At 46.4% G+C, this 22,817-nt stretch overlaps 1 protein-coding gene across 1 annotated transcript in view; it reads left to right on the top strand.

Annotated features, from left to right (window-relative positions):
• The first annotated feature begins 3,784 nt into the window (after positions 1-3,784).
• Positions 3,785-22,817, top strand: part of Fndc7 (fibronectin type III domain containing 7) — a 32,601-nt gene continuing 13,568 nt past the window's right edge. Inside the window, exons 1-7 of the mRNA XM_055618168.1 lie at positions 3,785-3,869; positions 4,380-4,398; positions 10,793-11,047; positions 11,870-12,130; positions 15,818-16,075; positions 20,395-20,649; positions 22,169-22,426. Of these exons, the coding sequence (XP_055474143.1) occupies positions 3,807-3,869; positions 4,380-4,398; positions 10,793-11,047; positions 11,870-12,130; positions 15,818-16,075; positions 20,395-20,649; positions 22,169-22,426 (1,369 nt within the window). The 5' untranslated portion in view covers positions 3,785-3,806. The remainder of the gene's footprint in view (positions 3,870-4,379; positions 4,399-10,792; positions 11,048-11,869; positions 12,131-15,817; positions 16,076-20,394; positions 20,650-22,168; positions 22,427-22,817) is intronic.

Genomic DNA, 22,817 nt, shown 5'->3' with positions numbered 1-22,817 from the left:
CAGAGATCTGCCTGCTTCTGCCTCCCAGGGTGCTGGGATTACAGGTGTGTGCCACTGTGCCTGGCCCAACTACCTCTTATAACCTATGTTTAATCTATGTTCTGCCACGTGGCTCTTTGCCTCTCCTCAGTTTCATATGTCCGACTTCCTCCGTGTCTACTAGGTAATTCCTTTCATGCCTCCTTCTTTCCCAGGGTTCCTATCTCTCTGGAAGTCCTGCCTATTCTCTCCTGCCTCTGCTATAGGCTATCCAGCTCTTTATTCAACCAGTCAAAAGGTGGTGAAGAACAATGTTTACAAAACATTGAGACAGGTGATTCTTTTTTTTAAATATATTTTTTATTTATTACAATTTATTCACTTTGTATCCCAGCTGTAGCCGCACCCTTATCCCCTCCCAATCCCGCCCTCCTTCTCTCTTCTCCTCCCATGCCCCTCCCCTAGTCCACTGATAGGGGATATCCTCCTCCCCTTCCATATGACCCTAGCCTATCAGGTCTCATCAGGACTGGCTGCATTGTTTTTCTCTGTGGCCTGGTCAGGCTGCTCCCCCCTCAGGGGGAGGGGATCAAAGAGCCAGACACTGAGTTCACATCAGATACAGCTCCTGCTCCCCTTACTAAGGCAACCACTTGGACACTGAGCTGCCACAGACTACCTCTGTGCAGGGATTCTAGGTTATCTCCATGAATGGTGCTTGGTTGGGATTTCAGTCTCAGAAAAGACCCCTGGGCCCAGATTTTTTGGTTCTGTTGTTCTCCTTGTGGAGCTCCAGACCCTTCTAGGTCTTTCTACCTCCCCCTTCTTTCATAAGATTCCCTGCACTCTGCCCAAAGTTTGGCTATGAGTCTTAGCATCTGCTTTGAAACTCTGCTGGTTAGAGTCTTTCAGAGGCCTTCTGTGGTAGCCTTCTGTCTTGTTCCTTATTTTCACTTTCTTCCGATGTCTATCCTGTTTGTCTTTCTGAGTGAGGATTGATCATCTTACCCAGGGTCCTCCTTCTTGCTTAGCTTCTTTAGGTGTACAGGTTTTAGTATGATTATCCTATATTATATGTCTAATATCAACTTATAACTAAGTATATACCATGTGTGTCTTTCTGCTTCTGTGATAACTCATTCAGGATGATCTTTTCTAGTTCCCACCATTTGCCTGTGAATTTCATGATTTCCTTGTTTTTAATTGCTGAGTAGTATTCCATTATGTAAATGTACCACAATTTCTGTATCCATTCCTTCATTGAGGGACATCTGGGTTGTTTCCAGCTTCTGGCTATTACAAATAAAGCTGCTACAAACATGGTTAAGCAAATGTCCTTGTTATGTACTTGAGCATCATTTGGGTATATGTCTAGGAGTGGTACAGCTGGATCTTGAGGAAGCACTATTCCTAACTGTTGAGAAAGCGCCAAATTGATTTCCAAAGTGGTTGTACCAGTTTACATTCCCACCAGCAGTGGAGGAGGGTTCTCCTTTCTCCACATCCTCTCCAGCATGTGTTGACACTTGAGTTCTTGATCTTAGCCGTTCTGATAGGTATAAGATGAAATCTCAGGGTCATTTTGATTTGCATTTGCCTGATGACTAAGGATGTTGAGCATTTCTTTAAGTGTTTCTCTGCCATTCAATATTCCTCTGTTGAGAATTCTCTGTTTAGCTCTGTACCCCATTTTTTAATTGGATTACTTGATTTGTTGCTGTTTAACTTGAGTTCTTTATATATTCTGGATATTAGCCGTCTGTCAGATATAGGGCTGGTGAAGATCCTTTCCCGATCCATAGGCTGTCGTTTTGTTCAAGACAGGTGATTCCTAACAATACCAAACTGGTCTGTGGTCCGTTCTTTGCTGGTACAGAAATTAGCATTTGAAATCACAAAGGCAGTCTTTACACAGTACACAAAAGCATCACTCCAACAGGGAGTCTACAACAGCTTTGCCTGGCTCAGCAGCTGAACATACTTCCCGTCGGGCTTGATGACCCGAGTTTGATCCCTAAAACTCAAGAAAGGTGAAAAGCGAGAACTGACTGAAAAAAAAAAAATTGTCCTCTGACCTCCACCCAAACACTGCCGCACATGCATACCGACCAATGCACCCCTCCCCTCCCCTCCCCCCACATGTATGTTTAAAAAGAAAATCTTCGCCTAACTCAGATCATAAATATTTTCTTCTACAGATGTTCTCATTTCTGTTTGAGGGGAACTCTGCCAGTACTACTATGTTTCACAGGCTGGTCTCAAACTCATGGTCTCTATATGAGACCGAAAATGTGTGGCCCCACATCTAGCTTGAATTCACTTGTCTATGCATTTTTAAGTCTTTTAAATTTTTATTTTATGTTATGTCCGTGTGTGTGTGTGTGTGTGTGTGTGTGTGTGTGTGTGTGTGTGTGTGCCTGATGTCCACAGAGGCCAGAAGAGGGAATAAAATGCCCCCAAACTGGAGTTATAGATGGTTTGAGCTGCCACGTGGGTGCTGGGAATTGAACCCAGGTCCTCTGGAAGACCAACCAGTTCTCTTGACCACTGAGCCATCTCTCCAGCTCACGTAGCTGTTTGTTTGAAGACTGTCTTGTGTAGTTCAGGCAAGCCTCAAACTCACCATGTCATTGAGGATGTCATAATGTTCTTCCCTAGCAGATAGATTTAAACTGACCCCTGTGAGACCGTGAGCCAAAATTAACCTTCTCTTGGCCACAATGACAAAAAGTGGACTAAAATATAATACACAAGCATCAACTAAAGGTGAAAAAAAAAAAAACTGACAAGAATCCCTGAATTTAAAATCATTCTACTATATCAATAATTTTCTCTACAGCTGTGGGGCCAAGGAACTGTGAGACTGGGGGAGGCTGGCCTGGACCCATCACAGAAAATCTTGCCCTGAGATCTGCAGAAGTAGGTACAGTGCCTCACCCCCACTTGCTGCTGCTCCAGGCCTGTGTGTCCCAGGGAAATCAGCCCTGCACCCCTATCTCCCTCCTCCCCCAGGAGGCCAGACAGCCTGTTAGCCAGGTTAAACTTCCTCTCCTCTTACAAGGTCATGTCCAGAAGCACCTGGAATTCCTCCTTATGCAAATGAGGCATCCCCAGTACCTTGGCCCCTGCCAATCATGTACACTCAACCCCCAAAAGCTCCTGCCCGTCCCCTAAATGTTTATGTAGCCTTTGTTTCTCCGATTTAAACAAGCTGTCTCCCTGAAGATGCCTTCTGAGAGAAGTCTGTTTCTTCCAGCGCTCACAGCCGCCTGAGGTCTCTTTCACACCTGGCCATTCCTGTCGCCCCTCTCCATCCGCCATCCAATAGCCTTGTAGTGTTGTAATGGATAGGAAACAGTGCCTGAACAGCATATAGCTTTGTAAATTTGATTTGGTTTGGTTTGGTTTGAGGCAGGGTTCTGGCTGGCCTTTATCGCACAATAATGTAGACGAGGCTGGCCTTGAACTCAGAGATCTGCCTGCCTCTGCCTCCCAAGTGCTGGGATTATAGGCCTGTGTCACTATCCCCGGAGTAAAATTTAGTGAAAGGGAGAGCATTGTACATAGTTCCTTGAAACCAAGGTTACAGGAGCCTCTTTTGCCTGGCTGGCCTGATTTTCCCCGACTCTTTTTTTCAGTCTTTGCAGTACCTGTTCCTGCCAGTCTCCAGGGCGGCTAGTTGCAGGGAAGCTCCGCGCCAAAGGAGAGGGGACTTCCCGCATTTGTCCGGCCCTGCAGCCCCACACTCTGCGTGCTACCTTCATTGCTGCGCTTCTGGGAACCAAACAAGACTCAGATCGCCAGGGTTTGAGCTCTGTGTGAACAGGATGGCTGTGAGTCCCGAGCAGTGTTTGTCCTTGATTGGACTCACTCTCCTCTGTCTGAAAATGGTGAGTCTACCGTTCCAACTTCCTACAACTATTTTGGGAGGAAAGATACCCACGCATTATCCTGCTCTCTTTATGAAAGGCTGAGAAATAGGGACATAGAACTAGAAATAACGTTAAAATCATACTGAGATGGCATGTTTGTGTGTCTGAGATGTAATGTGATGTACTTGAGAAAGGAGACAAGATTGTCATTGTGTTTTGAAGAACAAAGACTCCTGGACGGGTAAAATTTGTCAACAGCCTCTGACTTAGTTTAATAGGCAAATTTAAGGGGAAAAAATGAAAAAGTAACACGATCTCCACCAGCCCCTTAGTCCTTTTCAGCATTGCTTTATGGTAGATCCGAGTGCTGGGAAATGAGTGGAACAGAAAGGCATTGCCCTGAGTGGGAAAATTACTCACGATGTACACAGGAACATAGGGCTATCGTGTGCCGATTGCTGTGTTCGTTTCATTTCCCCAAATGCTGTTTTTCCTTATTCTTCTAACTTTCTAAATTTTCCTTTTCAGGTTATTTCATCCAAAACAGGTAACAATTTATGACATGCAAGTTTTTTTCTTCTTCTATTTGATTCCCTTCTTATACTGTCAATTCACACAGGCTCAAACATAAAGACTGTGTTGGAGGGCAGCTATCAGCATTTTCTGAGCATGCATACTAGGTGGGAACACTCCTGTAAAAGGTGCTGGAGGGACCATACCTGAAAAAAAAAAATTTTTTTTTTTTCCAACTGGCTCATATCTTAAAGACAAGTCCTTCGAAGGTATCGTTAGTGAGAACTGTAGCGCGGCACCACATTTTTCGTCCATTTAGCTGTGGTCAAACTGACACAATGATCATCATTCCAGCCAAACGAATAAAATCTCACCACAAGAATCTGACTTATATAACTTTCCTACTTGTCTTTTGGGACATTGGAATTAAAAAAAAAAAATTAGAAACACTGGATTTCAATACACTCTCAAGAGGGTCCTCTACCAAGAACAAAACCTTGTTTCAGGCATGGAGGTACATGAATGCAATCCCTGGAAGGTAGAGGCAGAGGCTCAGATGTTCAAGATGGCTACATAGAAGTTTGGGGGCAAACCCGGGCTGCAGGAGACCCTGTCTCAAAATAAAAAATAAAAAAATAAGCAAACAGAGGTAGGGGGGTTTTGGACATCTAGCCTTATACACTGGGAGCTACAGAGTAATTTAATGATTCAGAACTGAAAAGAGGTTTTTCTTATTTAAAAACGAATTTCAAATACCATTTTTTTTTTCTTGAACAATGACTGGAGGCCCCACTAGTTTTTCTAGATGCTTTTCCTGCATCATGCATCCAAAAATCTAAGTCTATAGGGTAGCAATTTAAGTTGAATAGGTTTTAGATTATCTGCAAAAACCATACAAAACCAGCCCCCTTAGAGAAACTCTCATAGTGATTCAACACACACTGGAACAACTTTTATTATTTTGCCAACAGAAAAAAAAAGGAACTAAAATTAGAAAAATTTAAATTGAACATGTGGGTGCATTTTAATTTTTTTTTCCAAGACAGGGTTTCTCTGTGTAGCCCTAGTTGCCCTGGAGCTCACTCTGTAGACCAGGCTGGCCTCAAACTCAAGAGATCTGCCTGCCTCTGCCTCCCAAGGACTGGGATTAATGGCATGTGCTACCACACACAGCTATATAGTTGGGTTTAAAACCTAATTTCCTGCTTTATTCTTACTTATTTTACATTATTCTTTAATTTTTATTTGTTTTTTATTTTATGTGTATGAGTATGTTGTCTGCATGTATGTCTCTGTACTGTATGCATACATGGTGCCTGAAGAAACTAGAGAGAACATTGGATCCCCTGGGCCTGGAGTGACAGATGATTACGAGCCGTCATGTGAGTGCTGGGATTGAGTCTCATCATGTGACAAAGCAGCCAGTGCTCTTAACTGCTGAGCCATCTCTCTAGCTCATTGTATTATTCTTGAGAGACCTTCAGGATTGTCCAGAAAGCTATGAGGAAGACTGTTTAGCTACATTCCTAATGATTTGTATTTTTATTTGTTTGTTTTGGAGACAGGATTTTTCTTGACTGTCCTGGACTTGCTTTGTAGACCAGGCTGACCTCAAATTCACAGAAACCTGCCTGCTTCTGCCTCACTGAGTGCTGGGATCACAGGCTTGCTCCACCTTGCCCAGCAGCTAATGATTTTTAACTTTTTTTTTTTTACTATTGGTTTTATTTATTGTGTTTAAGATGAGCCCCTATGTTGCCCAGCCTGGTTTTGAATTCCCAGGCTCAAACAAACCTTCCTCAATCACCTGAGAAACTGGGACAGCATGCACACACTACTCTGCTTGGTTTAGAAGTGATTTTAAAAACAAACAAACAAACAAAAAAAAACTAGCCTTTGGACAGCAGAATCAAAATTCCTGTGTCTTACAAAGTCCCAGGAAACCCAGGATCCACTGAGACCTTAGGACAGACTTCTTTTAGTCCCAACATGATCCCCATTGGAAAGGAGGTGGGAGGCCAGATTTTGACGACATGGATGCTGTTAACGGAGTCATCTTGCCTTTTCAGTTCATGTATCTGATCTGTACAGAGTAGAAGGTTTGCGTGTGTGTATCTGATGCTCTTTGGGCTTTGGCATGACTGGTGATCTGGGCTCTGAGGACTCTGAGCTGATTTAGATTCTCTGAAAAAACCACTGGGTTTCATTTTTGGATGCTGCAGTGTGGCTGGATGCGCAGACGGTGAATAAAGTCTTCCCTTTCTTCAACCCAGAGAGTGCCTGACGCTTTACAATGAGCACTTTCTCTCTCTGTCTCTTTCTCCCCTGTCTCTTTCTCTCTGTCAAAAATTGAAAGGGGGGGGGAGGACTTAAGATTTCTGTCATTCTTCCGCAGACTTTAATAATGATAAAAATAACATCGTTAAAGCTGGGTGTTGGCACCTTTAATCCCAGTTATTGGGAGACAGAGGTAGGCGAATCTTTGAGTGGCAGCCAGCCTGGTCTACAGAGTGAGTTTCGGGACAGGGACAGCCAGAGAAAGCCTGTCTCAAAAAGCAAACAAACAGTAAAAGAAATAAAACAACCCCCCCCAGTATTATTATTGATAATAACAATAATAATCTAAGCATCATTTAGCTGGGGTTGGGGGGGGTAGTAGCTCAGGTGTAGAAGCTTGCTTAGCACATAGGAGACCCTTCATTCAAATCTACAGTGCCGAGGATGGAGGGGAGCAAAGCTTAGGCCTATCAACCAGACTCTCCAAGCCTCTTGGTGTAAAGAAATAGATGCTGCCTGTTTTCAAAAGAGTGATAGTGGCAGTAGCTCTGTCTGTGCCCTCAGAACCAGATTCATCCCTTTTACCTGTCCCTTCTCAGGCTCCCCCTTCTTTCTAAAGTCCTGCTCTGATTTGATTTGATTATTTTATGGCAAGGCCTTATGTTCCTCAGGCTGGCCTAACTCTCACAATGTGGTCAAGGATGACCTTAAACTTCCAATCTCCTTCTTCTACTGGGAGTAGAGAAGTACTGCGATTGCAGGCATGCACCAGGTTTCTGTGGTGCTGGCGATGGAGCTGGGGCTTTGGGCAAGCACTCTACCAACCAAGCTGCATCCCTAGCCACTTAGAGCTGCTTTGCTTCTTCTGTCCCCTGAGGGTCTGTTGAGTCCTGTCATAGCACCAGATCTACCTACCAGTCCATCGCTCCCGCAAAACAAACGTCCCCAAAGTCTGGTCCCACCTGGTCTCATTCTGCTACATTAGGACTGGGCCCTCAGACTCATTTGCACTACAGCAGACGGTCACACTAGCTCCTTTTCTGGCTCAGCAGGCTCTGATATACTCAAAGGCTGCCATGCCATCTCCCCCTGAACACTGGGATCCTGCTCCTCATCTCCTAGAGCAGCAGTCCTCAGTCTCTCACAGGGGTCACCTAAAACCGCCCTAAAACACAGATTACAGTTCATAACAGTGGCAAAACTGCAGTTATAAAGTAGCAACAAAAAATATTTTTATGGTTGGGGAGCATTGCATGAGAAACTGGATTAAGGTTGCAGCGTCAGGAAGGTTGAGAGCCATTGCTGATTTTTTTTCTGTGGCCGGCACTAGTCAATCTGCTGAGAGCCCACTGTAAATCAGTCATTCTCTCCTTTCTCTCTCTCTCCTGTGTTCACCCCAGACTCCCAGAGTCTCACTTTTACTAGAACCCTTTGGTGGCTATGCTATACGATCTGGCTTTTCCAAACCCATCCACTCGTGTTCACATACATACACCCAGAGCTGGGGGTGGATGAAGGGGGAGCTTTCAGAGTACTTTCACATATGCTTTTACTTAATCTTTGCAATAATCCTAAAAATTATATGCATTTTGCATTTCAAAGTAATTCCTAAAATGTAGCTGTTGTAAGCCAGCCAGCATTCTCACAGCTGTTCACTGGAATAGCTTAAGTGCCTTGCACTTACTCTTACACAAAAGCAAAAAAGCAGAGCTGTGCCTTCAGCCTAGAACTCCTGAATCCAAATTCTTTGCTATTTTTCCGACCCTTATTTTCAGTCTGCTGATATAGTTCCTGTCCGACTCCTTCCTAGCTCAGTTCAATGGGAAAACTGTAGGGTCCTCAGGCAGCATGGCCCCCTGTGGCAAGGCTGTCTGAGCGTGCTGGCCTTTCAGTTCTTCTCCATGAATGCAGCATCAGGCCTTCTATGTCTGCAGCTGGTCATTTTCCCAGGAAGTGTGTCCATTCCAATGAGTAGGCCTATCTATCACAGGAGATAAGATAAACTGTGGGACAGAGGAAACAGAAGGCGTTGAGAGACACCAGAAAATGAGAAGAAAGGAGGCACAGACCACAGAGAAATGGGGGGGGCGGTTTGGGGATCGACGCTTGCAGATGAGAGATAGGGGGCTGGACAGGGAGGCCCTACTGGGGCTTTTTGTTCTGAGGGGCCAGAAGGGACATCAACTCTTTCTGTAGAATCAGCTTCACTGGCAAAAGGCCACCAGCGCCTCCCTCCCCCTTTCCCCAGCATATATGACTAGCATGATTTTCTTTCTGTGACAGAGAGATACTCCTGGACAATGTTCCAGAAGTATCTGGCCAATGAACAGTGGAGACTTTGTTCATTTTTTTGCAGCTTGGTTCTTTCTGAGAGGCTGCCAAGGTGAACTCTCTTGACTACTGGAACAGAAAGGGAAGGCTGTCTGCACTGTGTACCTAGGGGTTCGTCTGAGGGGAAGCCAAGAGGAGTTGGTGCTGGCAAATAGCTTGGCTTTTATTCTGTTTTCTTGCCCTATAATCCTGCCCTTAACCTTTTTATTTGGTTGGTTCAGGGAAGCCGGTTGGCTGATTGACTGGTTTGAGTTTCTTTGGTGGTTTCTTTGGGGGTTGTAAACAGGCCAGCCTCCTCCAACCCCGTACATGACCTTCCTGTCCACCTCCCAAGAGCTGGGGTTGCAGGTATGCATGGTATACATGGCTTTGGTGTGGTTTTCGTTTGTTTGTTTTGATTTGGTTGTTGTTGTTTTGTTTGAGATCTATGTAGCCCATTTGGCCCTCAAACTTGAGAGCCTCCTGCCTGGTTTTCCCAAGTGCTGGGTCGCAAGCATGCACCGCCATGCTTTGCTCGCCCTTCAGCTTTGAATTTAGCATACGGTGACTGCGCTCAATAAACGGAGCACATCAACACTGAAAGACCCAGAGCCAACTTCAGAATTAAAAAGCCAGCACGTATTGATTGATCTCTCCTTCTGCTTGGATCTCCTACAAGATCCAGGACTTTTTTTTTTTTTTTTTTTTTTTTTTTTTTTTTGTGCCTGTGGGTTTTCTAAAGTGGTGAATCTGATGCTCACCCTGTATGTTCTACCCTGAATCAGAAGCAGAGGACTGTGGAAGTGTGCTCATGACATAAACAATCCCCTTCCCATGGAAAACTGCAGATAGCCCCAGAAGGGCTTCAGTGTCTAAGCCTTACAGTGAGGCAAGTGTTTTGATAGGCAAAGGAAGAATAAAGTTAATTTTCTTGTGTATAGAGCCTGAAGATTGTTCTGCTCTGACAGTAACAAAGCCCCCATGGAGCAACTGTAACAAGTATCCAGTTCTCCTCCCTCCTCTGTTAGGTTGGAGCCACTTGGGAAATATGCCCAGTCATGAGAAAGTGGCTGCAGGCTCCAGGAGAGGTGGGCATGGAGGGCCCAGCTGGAAGCGCTACAGCTTGTGTGGGGGCAGGGAGGGGCATCAGCGACAAAGCAGCCCTGGGAGCTCACAGAACACCGAAGCAGAGTAGAGCTCCCTGGAATGAAGCCCCTCCACTATACTCTTCCCCACAACCCCTTCCCACTCTTATTTATTTAAAAGGTAGGACTATCAGAATACATCTGAAAAAGAAAGAAAGAAAGTACAAGTGACCCACAGGCAGCTGGTGAGGGTTGCGCTCCAGCTGTCTTTTGGAAAACAGTTGCTGTCCGTGTCTTCCTCACTTTCTTGTTCTGTTTTTACTCCTGTTTTGGTTTTTTGTTTTGTTTGAGACAGGGTTTCTCCGGCTGTCCTGGAACTCACTCTGTAGACCAGGCTGGCCTTGAACTCAGAGATCTGCCTGGCTCTGCCTCCCAAGCACTGGAATTAAAGGTATGCACCATGATCCAGCTCTCTCTCTCTCTCTCTGTTTTTTAAATTGTATTTTTATTACATGTATGTATTTATGTGTGTGTGTGTGTTGTGTGTATGTGAGTGTCCTCCTGTCCCCACCTCTTCTGCGGCTAGAACGAAGGTGTGTACCATCTACCACACCCCGTTTCTTTCCTCTGGAGAATGACAAAGCTTAGTAAGGTCATGGGAAGACACCAGAATGATGTAGTTTAGGGAGGTAGCAATGAAAGATGTCATCCTTGTGGGATATCCTGGCTAAGATACAACTGCAAAATATCTTTCAGCTCCTGAAATACCAACTATTGATCAGGCATATTCGAAAATCAGCAATAGCATCACTGTGGAGTGGACTACAGTGCCAGGGGCCACAAGTTACCTGCTCACAGCTGAAGACGGGGACACGCTCATTGAGACCACGGTGGCCAGCTCCCCAGGCACTGTGACAGGCCTGAAGGCTGCCACCGTGTATCAGATCACTGTCAGATCCATCAGTGCCTCTGGACGAAGCCAGGCGTCATCTCCAAAGCAGGCAAAGACAGGTAGATATGGCTGGACGCTCCTGCTGTCTGAGTGTGGGCTTGCGACTTAGATCACATTTAACAGCACTGCAATTGTGTGGTGTGGTTTGCACACACGTGAGTTCCACATTGCAAGGCCCGGAGGCAAAAGCCACCAAATGTTTGTTTTTTGTTTTTGTTTTTGGCAACTCAGCAACTTGTGAAGGAAGTGACATTTAAATACCTAGTGCTTTGCTTTGGGATTTAAAACCCATTTCTGGACAACTTTAAAGGCAGAATGCTTTTAAACCCCTGAAAAGCAATTTCTGTTTTTATCCATGCCAAATAGGAAGCACGTAAAAGAGATTTTGTGGCACATTAAGCATATGGCAGATACGTTAACAAAAGTTTTGGGGTTTGCCATCAGCATCAAATTCATCAAAGTCACACCTGGGCATATCTCTGGAAAGCTATGTGCGGGGATTGGTGTAAAGCTCAGTGGTGGCCTGTTGTGCTGGTCTAATGTGCATAAAGCTCTGAGTTCACTCTCAGCAATTCCCCTGCCTCAGCTTCCTGAGTGCTGGGATTATAGGTGTGTACCATCACTCCTGGCTTGGGTTTCGGCCTTCCCTCAGCATTTACTATGATGATACACTTAAATAGCTCCTCTAAAAATCATACTGTAGAACAAACCCAGGGTCCCCTTCGCACCATGGAGAGATTGACCACGGAGCTACATCCAGCCTCTCTAATAGGAGTAACATGGGTAATCAACCCGCGCTTACTCGTTCCTCAAAAACTTGAATTATCCTCTAGAGACCTTTGTGACACGAACTCGCTGTTTCGTTTTGCTTTCACCTATAGTGTTGGCGGCACCCGTTCTGGAAGTTAGCTCTCCCAGTCCAGACTCCATCCTGGTGAGATGGGACGCTGTGTACATGGCAATTGGATTCTCGGTGTCGGTCATGCGAGCCAACGGCTTGGGAAGAATTTGGAAAGAGAATACCACAAACACCTCCTTGACCTTCAGCAGCTTAGACGCCGGGACCCTGTACACTATAAAGGCCTACGCGTGGAATGCCAACGGAATCCCCGGGGACGACTCCACCTGCAATCAGAGAACCAGTAAGGGCTCCTTGGCTCAGCCCATGTTTGATTAATGAGCCCCGCAGCAGCCTCGGGAGAGCAAGGCTGAGTGATGAGTACGGAGCAGCTGGCAACAGCTGTTTAAATTTATTATGAAGTTATTTATAGCGCCTTGACTCTTCCTCGGCGGCAGTTCAAACGCTCGCTCGCTGAGAGATGCGGGGCACAGCACGCCCCACCTCTGGTAGCTGAGTCCGCTGCAGCCTGCACATTCCAGATCAGACGAGGAAAGGGTTCCTGTTAGCTTGGCCAAGCCTTCCTCGTGCCCTTCCTGGTCTTGTTGTTTGTGTGTTTGTTCCCCCCCCCCCCCCCCCCCCCCCCGTGTTCAAGCCAGCGGTCTAAGCAAACAAACAAAAATGGAGGCAAACAGGAAGGTATTTATCAGACATGTTGCCGACCTGAAGCCAGCATTGCTCTAGGGACACAGCCCCAGAAAGAGTTCCTGCTGCCCCGATGCTGGATATGAGAGCCTGTGTTTCAGAACCCCTCAGCTCGAGCCTGAGGCGGACACGGGGCTTCCCACCACCCCTTCTCTAGCTGTGGACTGCCCGGGGGGGAGTGGACTGTTGTGCTCTCTCACCATTCCACCCTAGGAACATGGGGCAGGGAAAGGGGACTCCTACGCATGAAAACCGGAAGTCCAGAGTGAGCAGCTAGAGACTGAAGGATCAGAGGGAGCGAGGGGTGGAGGTGGGCTAATTAGTGCCAGGCTTTTGCCAGTTTACCCAGATTAGCTCTTTCATCTCTCAGGGGAGAACCCGGGAAAGGTGGGAAGAAACTGGAAAGCCTCTTCAACTTCCTCTAAGTTTGGAATGGAAGTCTGAATGTTCATGAGCCAGGCAGAGATTCGGGAGACGAGAGGGTGTGCCACCCCATCTCTTAATTACTGAGCCATCTCTCTACCTTCAAGTCCATCTTGTGCTGCCCATACACTTTTGGGTGTGAGCCACTGGAGCCTGGTTGCCCTACCAGGGACTTCACCCTTAAATCAACTGCCTCTCCCACTCCAGAAGGCATCAGCTATCAATAGCTCCTCAGCCAGGCAAACAGAATGCTTTCGCCTAAGTGGGGGAATGCTGACTAGATCAAGCCTGTGCAGGCCTTGGGGAACAGCCATAGCTGCTTCCATTGTGTGTAGGACTTTTTGTTTGTTTGTTTTTTTGAGACGGGGGTTTCTCTGTGTGGCCTTGGCCGTCCTGGACTCAATTTGTAGACCAGGCTGGCCTCGAACTCAGAGATCTGCCTGCCTCTGCCAACTGAATGCTGGGATTACAGGTCTGGGCCCACCACATCTGGCAGGATTTTGACATGTCAAGAAGACACTGTTTGACTTGTGTTCTCCCTGACCTCTGTCTCTTGTTCTCTTTGTACACTCTTTTTTTATGATGGCCCCTGAGAATGAGGTGCAGGCAACAGTGAAATAGATGTTGCCATCTGCTTTCTTCTTTTCCCCTTTACCTGTTTCCCCATGATTTTTTTTTCTTTTGTTTTTTATTTGAGGCAGAGTTCCCCAGCTTCCTTGGAACTCACTCTGTAGGAGAGGCTGGCCTTGACTCCTGATCTTCCTGCCTCTACCTGCCATGCAGCACCACACCTTGCTCTCTTTCCCCGTGTTTTACACAGTTTGGATTTAGTCTCTGTATCAGGTTCCTAGGGCGGCTGTAAGAAAATGCCACAGGCTGGGTGGCTTAAGGAGAAGAAATTTGTTCCACAGTTGTAGTGGCTCTGCCTAAAACCAAAGCGCTGGCACGGTCGGCCCTTCCTGAGGACTGAGGAAAGATGCAGTCAGATGTTTTCCCTGGACCTGCGTGTGGTCATCGCCACGTTCCCCCATATGCATGTGTCAGTGTCTGAGTTTCTTCTCTTCATAAGGACATCCATCTTGTTGGATTAGGTACCATGCTGATGACCTTACTTCCACATAAGGTCACTTTCTGAAAGTACTAGAAGCACTTTAACATGCATTTTGGAGCATCCAGCTCGGCCCTCTATAATCTCCCAGTATTCTACCCAAGTTTCCTATGTTTCGGTTGGAAAGTTGATTGTCTTTTTGTTTTGTTTTTTCAAGACAGGGTGTGTCTTTGTAGCCCTGGCTGTCCTGAAACTCTATCTGTAGATCTGCCTGCCTCTACCTCCTGAGTGATTAAAGGCAGGTGTCACCACCGCCAGGCTCAGCTGATTGTCTTAAGACACTACAGGCAACCCCTATCAGCCTTGATCTAGCACTACCTCGAGGCAGAAGCCGAGGGTCCTTTGGGGACAAGCAGACCATGCTGCTGGAGAAAGGACCTGTCAAGATATCCTATAAGGGAGACATGGCAGGTGTCCTCCTCGGGTGTCCATGAAGCCGTGTCCTCAGGCAGAGCCTCCTCTGTGCCCCAGATGTGTAAGGAAGATGTGCTCTGGGGAAGCGGTCCATGAAGTTTTCTAAGTCCATTAAAGTGTCATTGCAGACCCCCCAGGAGAACTGAGGCCAGCTTCTCTTCCTGTTCTTGTTCCTTGTTCGTTTTTTTGAGACAGGGTTTCTCTGTGTAGCCCTGGCTGTCCTGGACCTCACTCTGTAGACCAGGCTGGCCTCGAACTCACGGAGATCCGCCTGCTTCTGCCCCACCCCAAGTGCTGGGATGTGAGACATGTGCTATCATCTCTTGGCGTCCTCCAAGTGTTTAAAAAGTAATTTTCTGTGCTTTCTACACTTGTATGTGTGTGTGTGTGTCAGGCCAGGACACACATGTGATGGTCACAGGACAACTTCCAGGTGCTAGTTTTCTCCTTTCACCATGTGGGTTCTGAACGCAGGTCTCCAGGCTTGGCAGTAAGTGCCTTTACCTGCTGAGCCATGTGGCTGGCTCAGTGGTCCAGGTTTGTAAAAAGAGTTAACCATGAAGAAGACATCAAGGCATGCTTCTAAGAATGACGGAGAGTGCTTGGGAGACACTAAAGACTACTCCCATGTGTGAATCTATATTGAGTCTCTCCTATCCTTTGATTTAGAATGGGACACTAGCCTATCTAGAAGCTATTGTGAACTAAAAGCTGTTAAGAGTAAAAGTCACCAGAGTTCAGAGATAAAAGTGTGGTGGCACTGGGGGTGAGGATTGAACCTGCCTCCCAAGCCTGGGCAAACATTTACTAGAGAAAACATTTGACCTGCCATGTGACAGCACACCCTGTCACCCTTTCACCCTTTCACGTGGGTATGCTCTATTTATTCGCGTTGGTTTGGTTGCTTGGTCTTCGTGACATAGGCTCTCACTATTTAGTACAAGTCGGCTGTGATTTTTCCAATGCTCCTTCTTTGGCAGGGTCCCAAGTGCTGGGGTTACACCGCCACCCCAGTCTTTGCAAGTGTGATTCTCCACCACTTGTTAGGTAGCAGATGGATGCATTCATAGTGTGCTTCTAAGTGTCAGCTACGTGCTAAACACTGCTCATAGCTCCACTTTTGCAAAATGAACAGAAAAAGATTAAATAACATGACAGAGGTTGCACCGCCACGGATGAGTTTGTACAACGGCCATTATGTTACCAATCCCTAGCCACGCTCAGTCCCAATGATGCTTTGAAGCGCTTAGCATTACCCAGCTACCGGTGGCTCTCATCTCCTGATCGCCGCGGCGTTACTAATCGAAATCTTACACGGGTTCTTGTTTCTCAAAAACATAGGTCCTCGTGCCCCTGCCAACATTCAAGTCTTCTTTGACAGCGGCGCCCTAAAGGCGTCTGTTTCGTGGACTCCAGCGGAAGGAGCGTTCAACTACACCGTGCTGGCGGCCAGCGAATCTTCCCAGCGGAGCTGCAGTACGGCTCTCAGTTCCTGTAGCATCAGCTCTCTGCAGTGCGGAACGGAGTACCTGATTTCTGTCTCAGCAAGTAACGATGCAGGGTCCAGCAGGTCCTCCTCTGCAGCGACCCTGAAGACTGGTACGTAAGAGTGAAAGCCCCGCAGGGCTGGTGATCCGAGTGGCTGCCATAGGGGGGGCAGAAATTCCCAGCAAGGTTCTACGACACTCTGGAAGCAGTGAAGGAGAAAGCCTGGTCTAAGCTGGGCACACATTTGTAATCCCAACATTTGGGAGGCTGAAGGAGGCGGACTGCTGTGAATTTGAGGCTAGCCTGGGCTACATACTGAGCGCTAAACCAGCCAGGGCTACCTAGCAAGACCTTGTCAAAAAAAAAAAAAAAGAGGATGTCAAGATGGCTTCAAGGGTAAAGGTGCTTGCAACACAAGCCTGAGTTCAATCCAGAAACCCACACGAAGGCGGAAGCGGCAGACCAGCTCCACAAAGTTGTGACTGCCTCCACATGCACAGAGTTACACCCTCCTCGGCCATATTACACACATATACAAACACAGATCCACATGCATACAGACACACAGATACACACACACACACACACACACACACACACACCATACATGTACGCACACATACATACAAACACACACACACAAACATATATATACATATACACATACATACATACACATATACACACAGACACACTCATATAGACATATATACATACACACATACAAATAAACATACAAATACACACATGCACACAAATACAAACATATACACATATACAACAATAAAAGATAGATAAATAACCAAACTTTTTTTTTTTTAAAGCAAGCTAATCCTGGTCTAAATGAAAGGACTGAGCTGAGGATTTTGATGAGTGAATACTACTGACTGAGAAGCACAGATTTTACATGGCAAAAAGCACTTCCGGGACTACTCACAGGCTTAGCCTTGACTCCTGGTCTTTCGGTAGTTCTTTCTCACTTTTCTTTTATTTCATTATATGCTATTTTATTTTCACTTTGGAGACAAGGTCTCCCATTGTTGCCCAGGCTGGTCCTGAATCCCAGGGCTCAAGAGATCCTGCTGAGGTTTCATCACCATAACCGGCTTGCTTTTTAATTTTTTAAAATTTTGGAAGTTTAAAAAAAAATCCAGTTTGTTATTTATAGCTCTGTGTAGTAAAAGTAGCTAATTGCCTCTTCATGTGTGTGTGTGTGTGTGTGTGTGTGTTGTAGGTATGTGTGCTAAATGCATACAAGTATGAAGATGTCTGCAGCCATGTATGTACCCAGGCATGTCAGGAAAGACATCAGGTATCTTCCCTGGCCGCTGTCTGCCTTCCTGCTTTGACAAGGAGTCAACCATGTCTCACTGAACCAGAAACGCAGCTGTTTGCCACTGAGCCTAGGAAACCTGCCTCTTTCCATCCACCACGCTGGAATCACATGCGTGTGCAGCCGTACTCGGCTTTTTATGATTCTAGGGATTTAAAGATGGGTCCTCATGTCTGAAGAGACTGCTCTGTCCCACAAGCCATCTCTCCGGCCCCTATCTCTTCTTGACGTGTTTCACGGCAGAGGCTTGGTAGGAGCTGCTTTAAAACTAAAAGATGGAAGTTTTCTGGCTCTAGATCAGTTTCAGGATTGCCCCAATTTTATTCTTGTCATTGTGTTAAAGACACATATGTGGAGGTTTGCTGCTTCGTTTAGAAGCGTTTATGTGTCTGGGGATTTGGAACTAACTCTACTATGTCTCAGGCATCATAATTACATTACTTAACTCTGAAGATAATTTTGTGGGTTGTCTCCTTTTTTCTTTTTTTTTTCTTTTTTTTGTTTGTTTTGTTTTTCTTGTTTGTTTAAGTCAGGGACTAATGAGGCTCAGGCTGGCTTCAAACTCACTTTTGTCTGGCCTTGTGCTCCCAATCCTCCAGTTTCCATCGCTCCAGCACTGCGATCCGAGGCTCACGCCACCATGTCTGGCTTATCTCTTTCTTTTAGATACAGAAACTGAAGCTCAGGGTGGTGGTGGGGAGTAAAGGCTCCTCAGTGCACACTGGTAATATGAGGTGTGAGCTCATGCTTGCCCGATTGCAATCCCACTCTGTTCAACAGTCAGAACTTTGTCTCTGTTAGGTAAAAAGCATTCTTACGGAGGATTGGAGCTCTCACCAAGCTGATGCCCTCCCTTCCGCAAGAGAAGGAAATGTAGTCAAACTGTCAGACCCATGGCTTTTAGAGTTAAATGAAGGTCACCGACACAAGATTGTTGATTAGACTTCTTTTTTGATGATTACAAGTATGCATATCAGGCACAATGACAGCACTTCTGAAGACTTTTGGAATAGCTGACATGGGAAGAGGTCAGAAACTCTTCAAAGACAGATGTTCTGAGTCAGTTAGTGTGATGCAGGAGAGGACCATCATGCCTTTTCAAATTTAGATGCACATCAAAAACATCTAGGGAATGTTCATAAAATCTAAATACCCAGATGCCACCAAGATAATTAAATTGAGATTTTTTGGGGGGAATAGAGGCCAGATAGGATAGTTTTCAAAAGCTCCCCCATTGACTCTTACCATGTTGTCAGCGTCAAGGGCTACTGAAAGAGTCTAACTTCCAATTCCTGCCTTCATCGGTCCATCAGGTACCATGGTAGTGTGTGCCTGACACAGGAAATACCGATCATGAGAAAACCTTGACTTATCAATAAAAGAGCTATGTTTAGAAAGGACTATGGTTTCCTAGGGTCTAGAAATGTGAACTGTATTTTAGGGGGACTTACATTAGAGATGGCTAAACTTTTGAAAGCTTATGGATCGAATGGATGACCTTGATTTGAAATATCCTTTCAGAAGACTTCATTCCATGCTGATCTTAGATAAAAGAAATATTTATTGACTTGACACAGAAATCCGAGCATCGTTAGCCAAGGAGAGCCATAGCTATAAAAGGGATGGTTAGTTTTGTGTCTATTGTGTGAAATAAAAATTGAGGATGTCTGAGCGTATCTCCTTGGTTTGCACTGAGTTGTTTGATCTGTTACTTGTCTGAGCATCTAGCATTTTAGCTATCTGCTTGGGATGTTCTCTGGGGGTGGAATGGGCGTGAGAATGTGGTTTTGTCGCTGAGTACATGAAAGGCCACAGATAGGAGATCGCCACTCTACGAAGGCTTTGTACGCAGCACCCAGACTCAGCTACCCCTACATCTTAGTCACTGCTCTGTTCCTGTGAAGAGACACCATGACCACAGCAACTCTTAAAAAGGGGCTTCCGTACAGTTTCAGAGGCTTAGACCACTATCGTCATGGCAGGGGACTTGGCATGCATGGCACTGTAGCCGTACCTGAGGGCTACACCTTGATCCGCAGGCCACAGGAAGAGAGAGAAATGGGCCTGGCATGGGTGTTTGCAATCTCAAAGCCCCCTCCCCCCCCCGAGTGACACCCTTCCTTTCACAAGGCCACACCTCTAATCCTTCTCAATTGTGTCATTCCCTGATAACTCAGCACTCAAATATATGAGCACATGGGTCCGTTCTTGTTCAAACCACCACATTCCTACCTTCTTAATTATCCAGGGCAACTCGGCCTCTGTGGGCTTCATTTTCTTCAGTTGTAAAATGATAATAACTATTGTGGGAGTAAAAGAAAGTGTCAGCGAAAGCCATGATGGGTATTTTTTTTACCTCTAAAAAGATAACTTCTAGTACTTATTGTTGTGTTCACATCAAATAGACTTCATCTCCAAATAAGGTAAAAATCCATACTTTTTCCCCCCCTTAGACAGGGTCTCTCTGAGTATTCCTGGGTGGCCTGGAGCTCACTCTGTAGGACAGGCTGGCCTCAGACTCACAGAGATCCTCCTGACTCTGCCTCCCAAGTGTTGGAATTAAAAGCATATGCCACCACACCTGATGAAATTCAACCTCTTAAGTTGACTCTCAACCCACCCGCCCGCCATGGCATAGCTGCGGGTATAGGTTGGTTGGTTAAGTGTTTTCCTGGCACACACAAAGCCCTGGGTTTGATCCCCCGTGGCACATTAAAAAGCTGGTGTGCTAGTACATCACCGTAATCCGGGCACCTAAGAGATGGAGGTAGGAGGATCAGAAGTACAGCATCATCCTTAGGTACATTTTCATGCAGCCTTGGATACATAAAACCCTGTTTCAAACGAATAGACAAACAAACAATGTTATTTCAGACAACATTGGTTCTGGTGAAAGAATCTGGGTAGGTCACTGGTATTTCATATAGTCATTGTTTCTGTAAAAATACCTTCTAATGTTTCTGGTATATAATTTTCAGTCTGTCACAAAGCTCAGAGCCGCGGATTTGGGCTTCTTGGCACCTCAGGTAAGGGCGGAGATGCAAAGAAAGTCCGAAGCGATAGTCAGCCGACTGCTTATTTTTTTATTGTTTCCCAGTTGCTTGTGCACCCGGAAGAGTGACGATCCAAGAAGACCCCCCTGGTCACTTGTCTGTGGCTTGGTCCAGCGCGGAGCTTGGTGACTACTACGTGGCGTTCGTGAAGAGCGACGATGGCCTGGAAGTGCACTGCAACACCTCCTTCACCCGGTGCAACTTCCTGTCGGAGTGCGGCTTCACGTACTTCATTAGCGTGTTCGCCTACAACAAGGCAGGGCAGAGTCCTCTGGGCGACGTGTTCAATTACACCACAGGCGAGTCACACTTGGGGCTGGTAAAGGTCGTGTTGCGTTCAGCCGACTCAATCGCAGGATGAACGTCCTCTTCTCCTCACTGATTGTCCATCTGGGAGTCCTTCCAGGATGGAGAAGAGCTTAAATCCCTTGTCTCGCATTCTTTCCAGAGTAGGGATGGTTTGGTTCTGGAGAAGAGTCCAGCAAGAATGCCAGGGTTAGGAGTGAAAGGGTAGGGCAGGTGGGCAGGCCTTTGCTCAAGCACACGCTGAAAGATTGAAGCGGACCTTCCACAAAGTGCTACTCAACACTCAGGCCTGTTTGAGGTTCTGAAGGGGATCCAGTTCCCTCTGTCTCGGGAGCACAGTCCTTTCTTTGGGATCAGAATGATAGGTGCAGTAGCCACGATGCCACATGTTGTGGAGGGCTTTTGAGTAGGACATCCGAGATTAAGTCCGAACTTGACCTCTAACTCACTCACACAGTAGGATAATGGTATGTACCTTACGACTCCCACAGCATCCTCCACTGCAAAATGGGACAGTAAAACACAGAAAAGGTCATTGGAAAGGTCACGGGGAAAGGTCATTGTATGTGATAAAGCAGAATGTCAATATTTTTATTAGCATTATTATTAGATCATTAGCATCTGTTATCTTTTTTTTTTTTTTTTCTGAGATAGATCTTTGGAGAAAGTTTGGATGGAGGCCTGGACATGAGTTATTTATAGGATATTATAATTGTAAAATGTGGCTAAGGGTGGATTGTGGTAGATTTTACCAGGGTGAGGCATATGAATAATTGGTGCTCTGGGAATTTAGGAAGGGCTGTAAAAAAGGTCTCAAGAGCACAGGAGTGGCCTCAAATTGGATTCAAGAATGGATGGAATGTTGGTGGGAAAGAACACCAGAGAAATCTCAAGCTGAGCTAGATGGCTGTCTTGTTTTGAAGGTTGGCCTCAGACTCACTGTGCAGCCAAGGATGACCTTGAACTTCTGATCCTCTTGCCTCTACCCCCCAAATGCTGGATTCAAGGCCTGAAGATATGATTATAAAACATATAAAAATGTCAAAAAAAATTTTTTTCTAAGACAGGGGACTCTTTGAGAGGATGCTGACTACTGAATTTCCATCATACTTGGGGCGTGTCTTAAGCAATGACTAAGGACTCAGTGTCGCTATGCACCTGTTTCCAGGGGCACACTGTAGCCGGGCAGGCTCTTTCCCACCTCTATACACTGATTCCCCATCTTTATCTGGTTCAATGTCTAGACAGACTGATGGGATCTGAGGACTCAGATTCAGTATGACTCTCAGGCAGAAAGGGCCAGGTTTTCTAGCGGGTGTAGATGTGAGAGGTCTGATGTTCCCTTGGATGTCACATTGAGGATTTGCCCCAGGGGCTGTGAGCCACGTCAAGGCTCACCAGTCCGCTCAGGAGGGCAGTGGCAGAGAGGGTCTGGCCACAGGGAGGTCAAGACTCACTAGCCCCCTCTGGTGGCTTTGCTCCTGGAATGACCTTGGGTCCCTCTGCTTGCAGCTCCCTGTTGTCCCAGTGACATCAGCCCAGTGTTGGTGTCCAGCGACAGAGTGGAAATTGCCTGGTCTCCGGTGCGTGGTGCTGAGCTCTACGAAACCAAGGCCGTGGCTGGGCACAGTGTTGTGGAGTGCAACGACACCGCCCCTGCTTGCACCCTCTCGGCTTTGGACTGTGACACCAAGTACAATGTCACAGTGTCTTCCTTCAGCGAGGTCCGGGGCAGCAATCTGTCGTGCTCCTCCCACTTTATCACCACAGGTATGGTGCCGCTGTGATGAGGTCCAAGGCGTCACCCTTGCTGGGTACCTCAAGATGGCTATTTAGCAAGGCCTGCGGAAAGGGGGAGGGCACACTGGAGAGGTGTCTCAGTCGTTTCAGAGGACATAGGCTCAGGTACCAGCACCCACATCAGAAGGCTGGCAACCTCAAGTAACTCCAGGTCCAGTGATCTTGTGCTGCCTTCTGGCCTCCGTGGCATGCGTGCGTCCAGGAGCGGCAGAGAAGAAAGCAGAAACTGAAGAGTGGAAAGAAAGACAATAAGAAGAGCTCACTGAGGGGGAGGAGAGGGACGGAGGAAGGGAGAAGAGAGAGAGTTAGTTAGTTAGTTAGTTAGTTAGTTAGTTAGTTAGTTAGTTAGTTAGTTAGTTAG

Source organism: Psammomys obesus, unplaced genomic scaffold (assembly GCF_907164565.1).
Source record: "Psammomys obesus unplaced genomic scaffold, mPsaObe1.curated_primary_1811, whole genome shotgun sequence".
NCBI lineage: Eukaryota > Metazoa > Chordata > Mammalia > Rodentia > Muridae > Psammomys > Psammomys obesus.
Note: the sequence above shows the minus strand (reverse complement) of the source record. Positions and strands in the feature narration are given on the sequence as shown.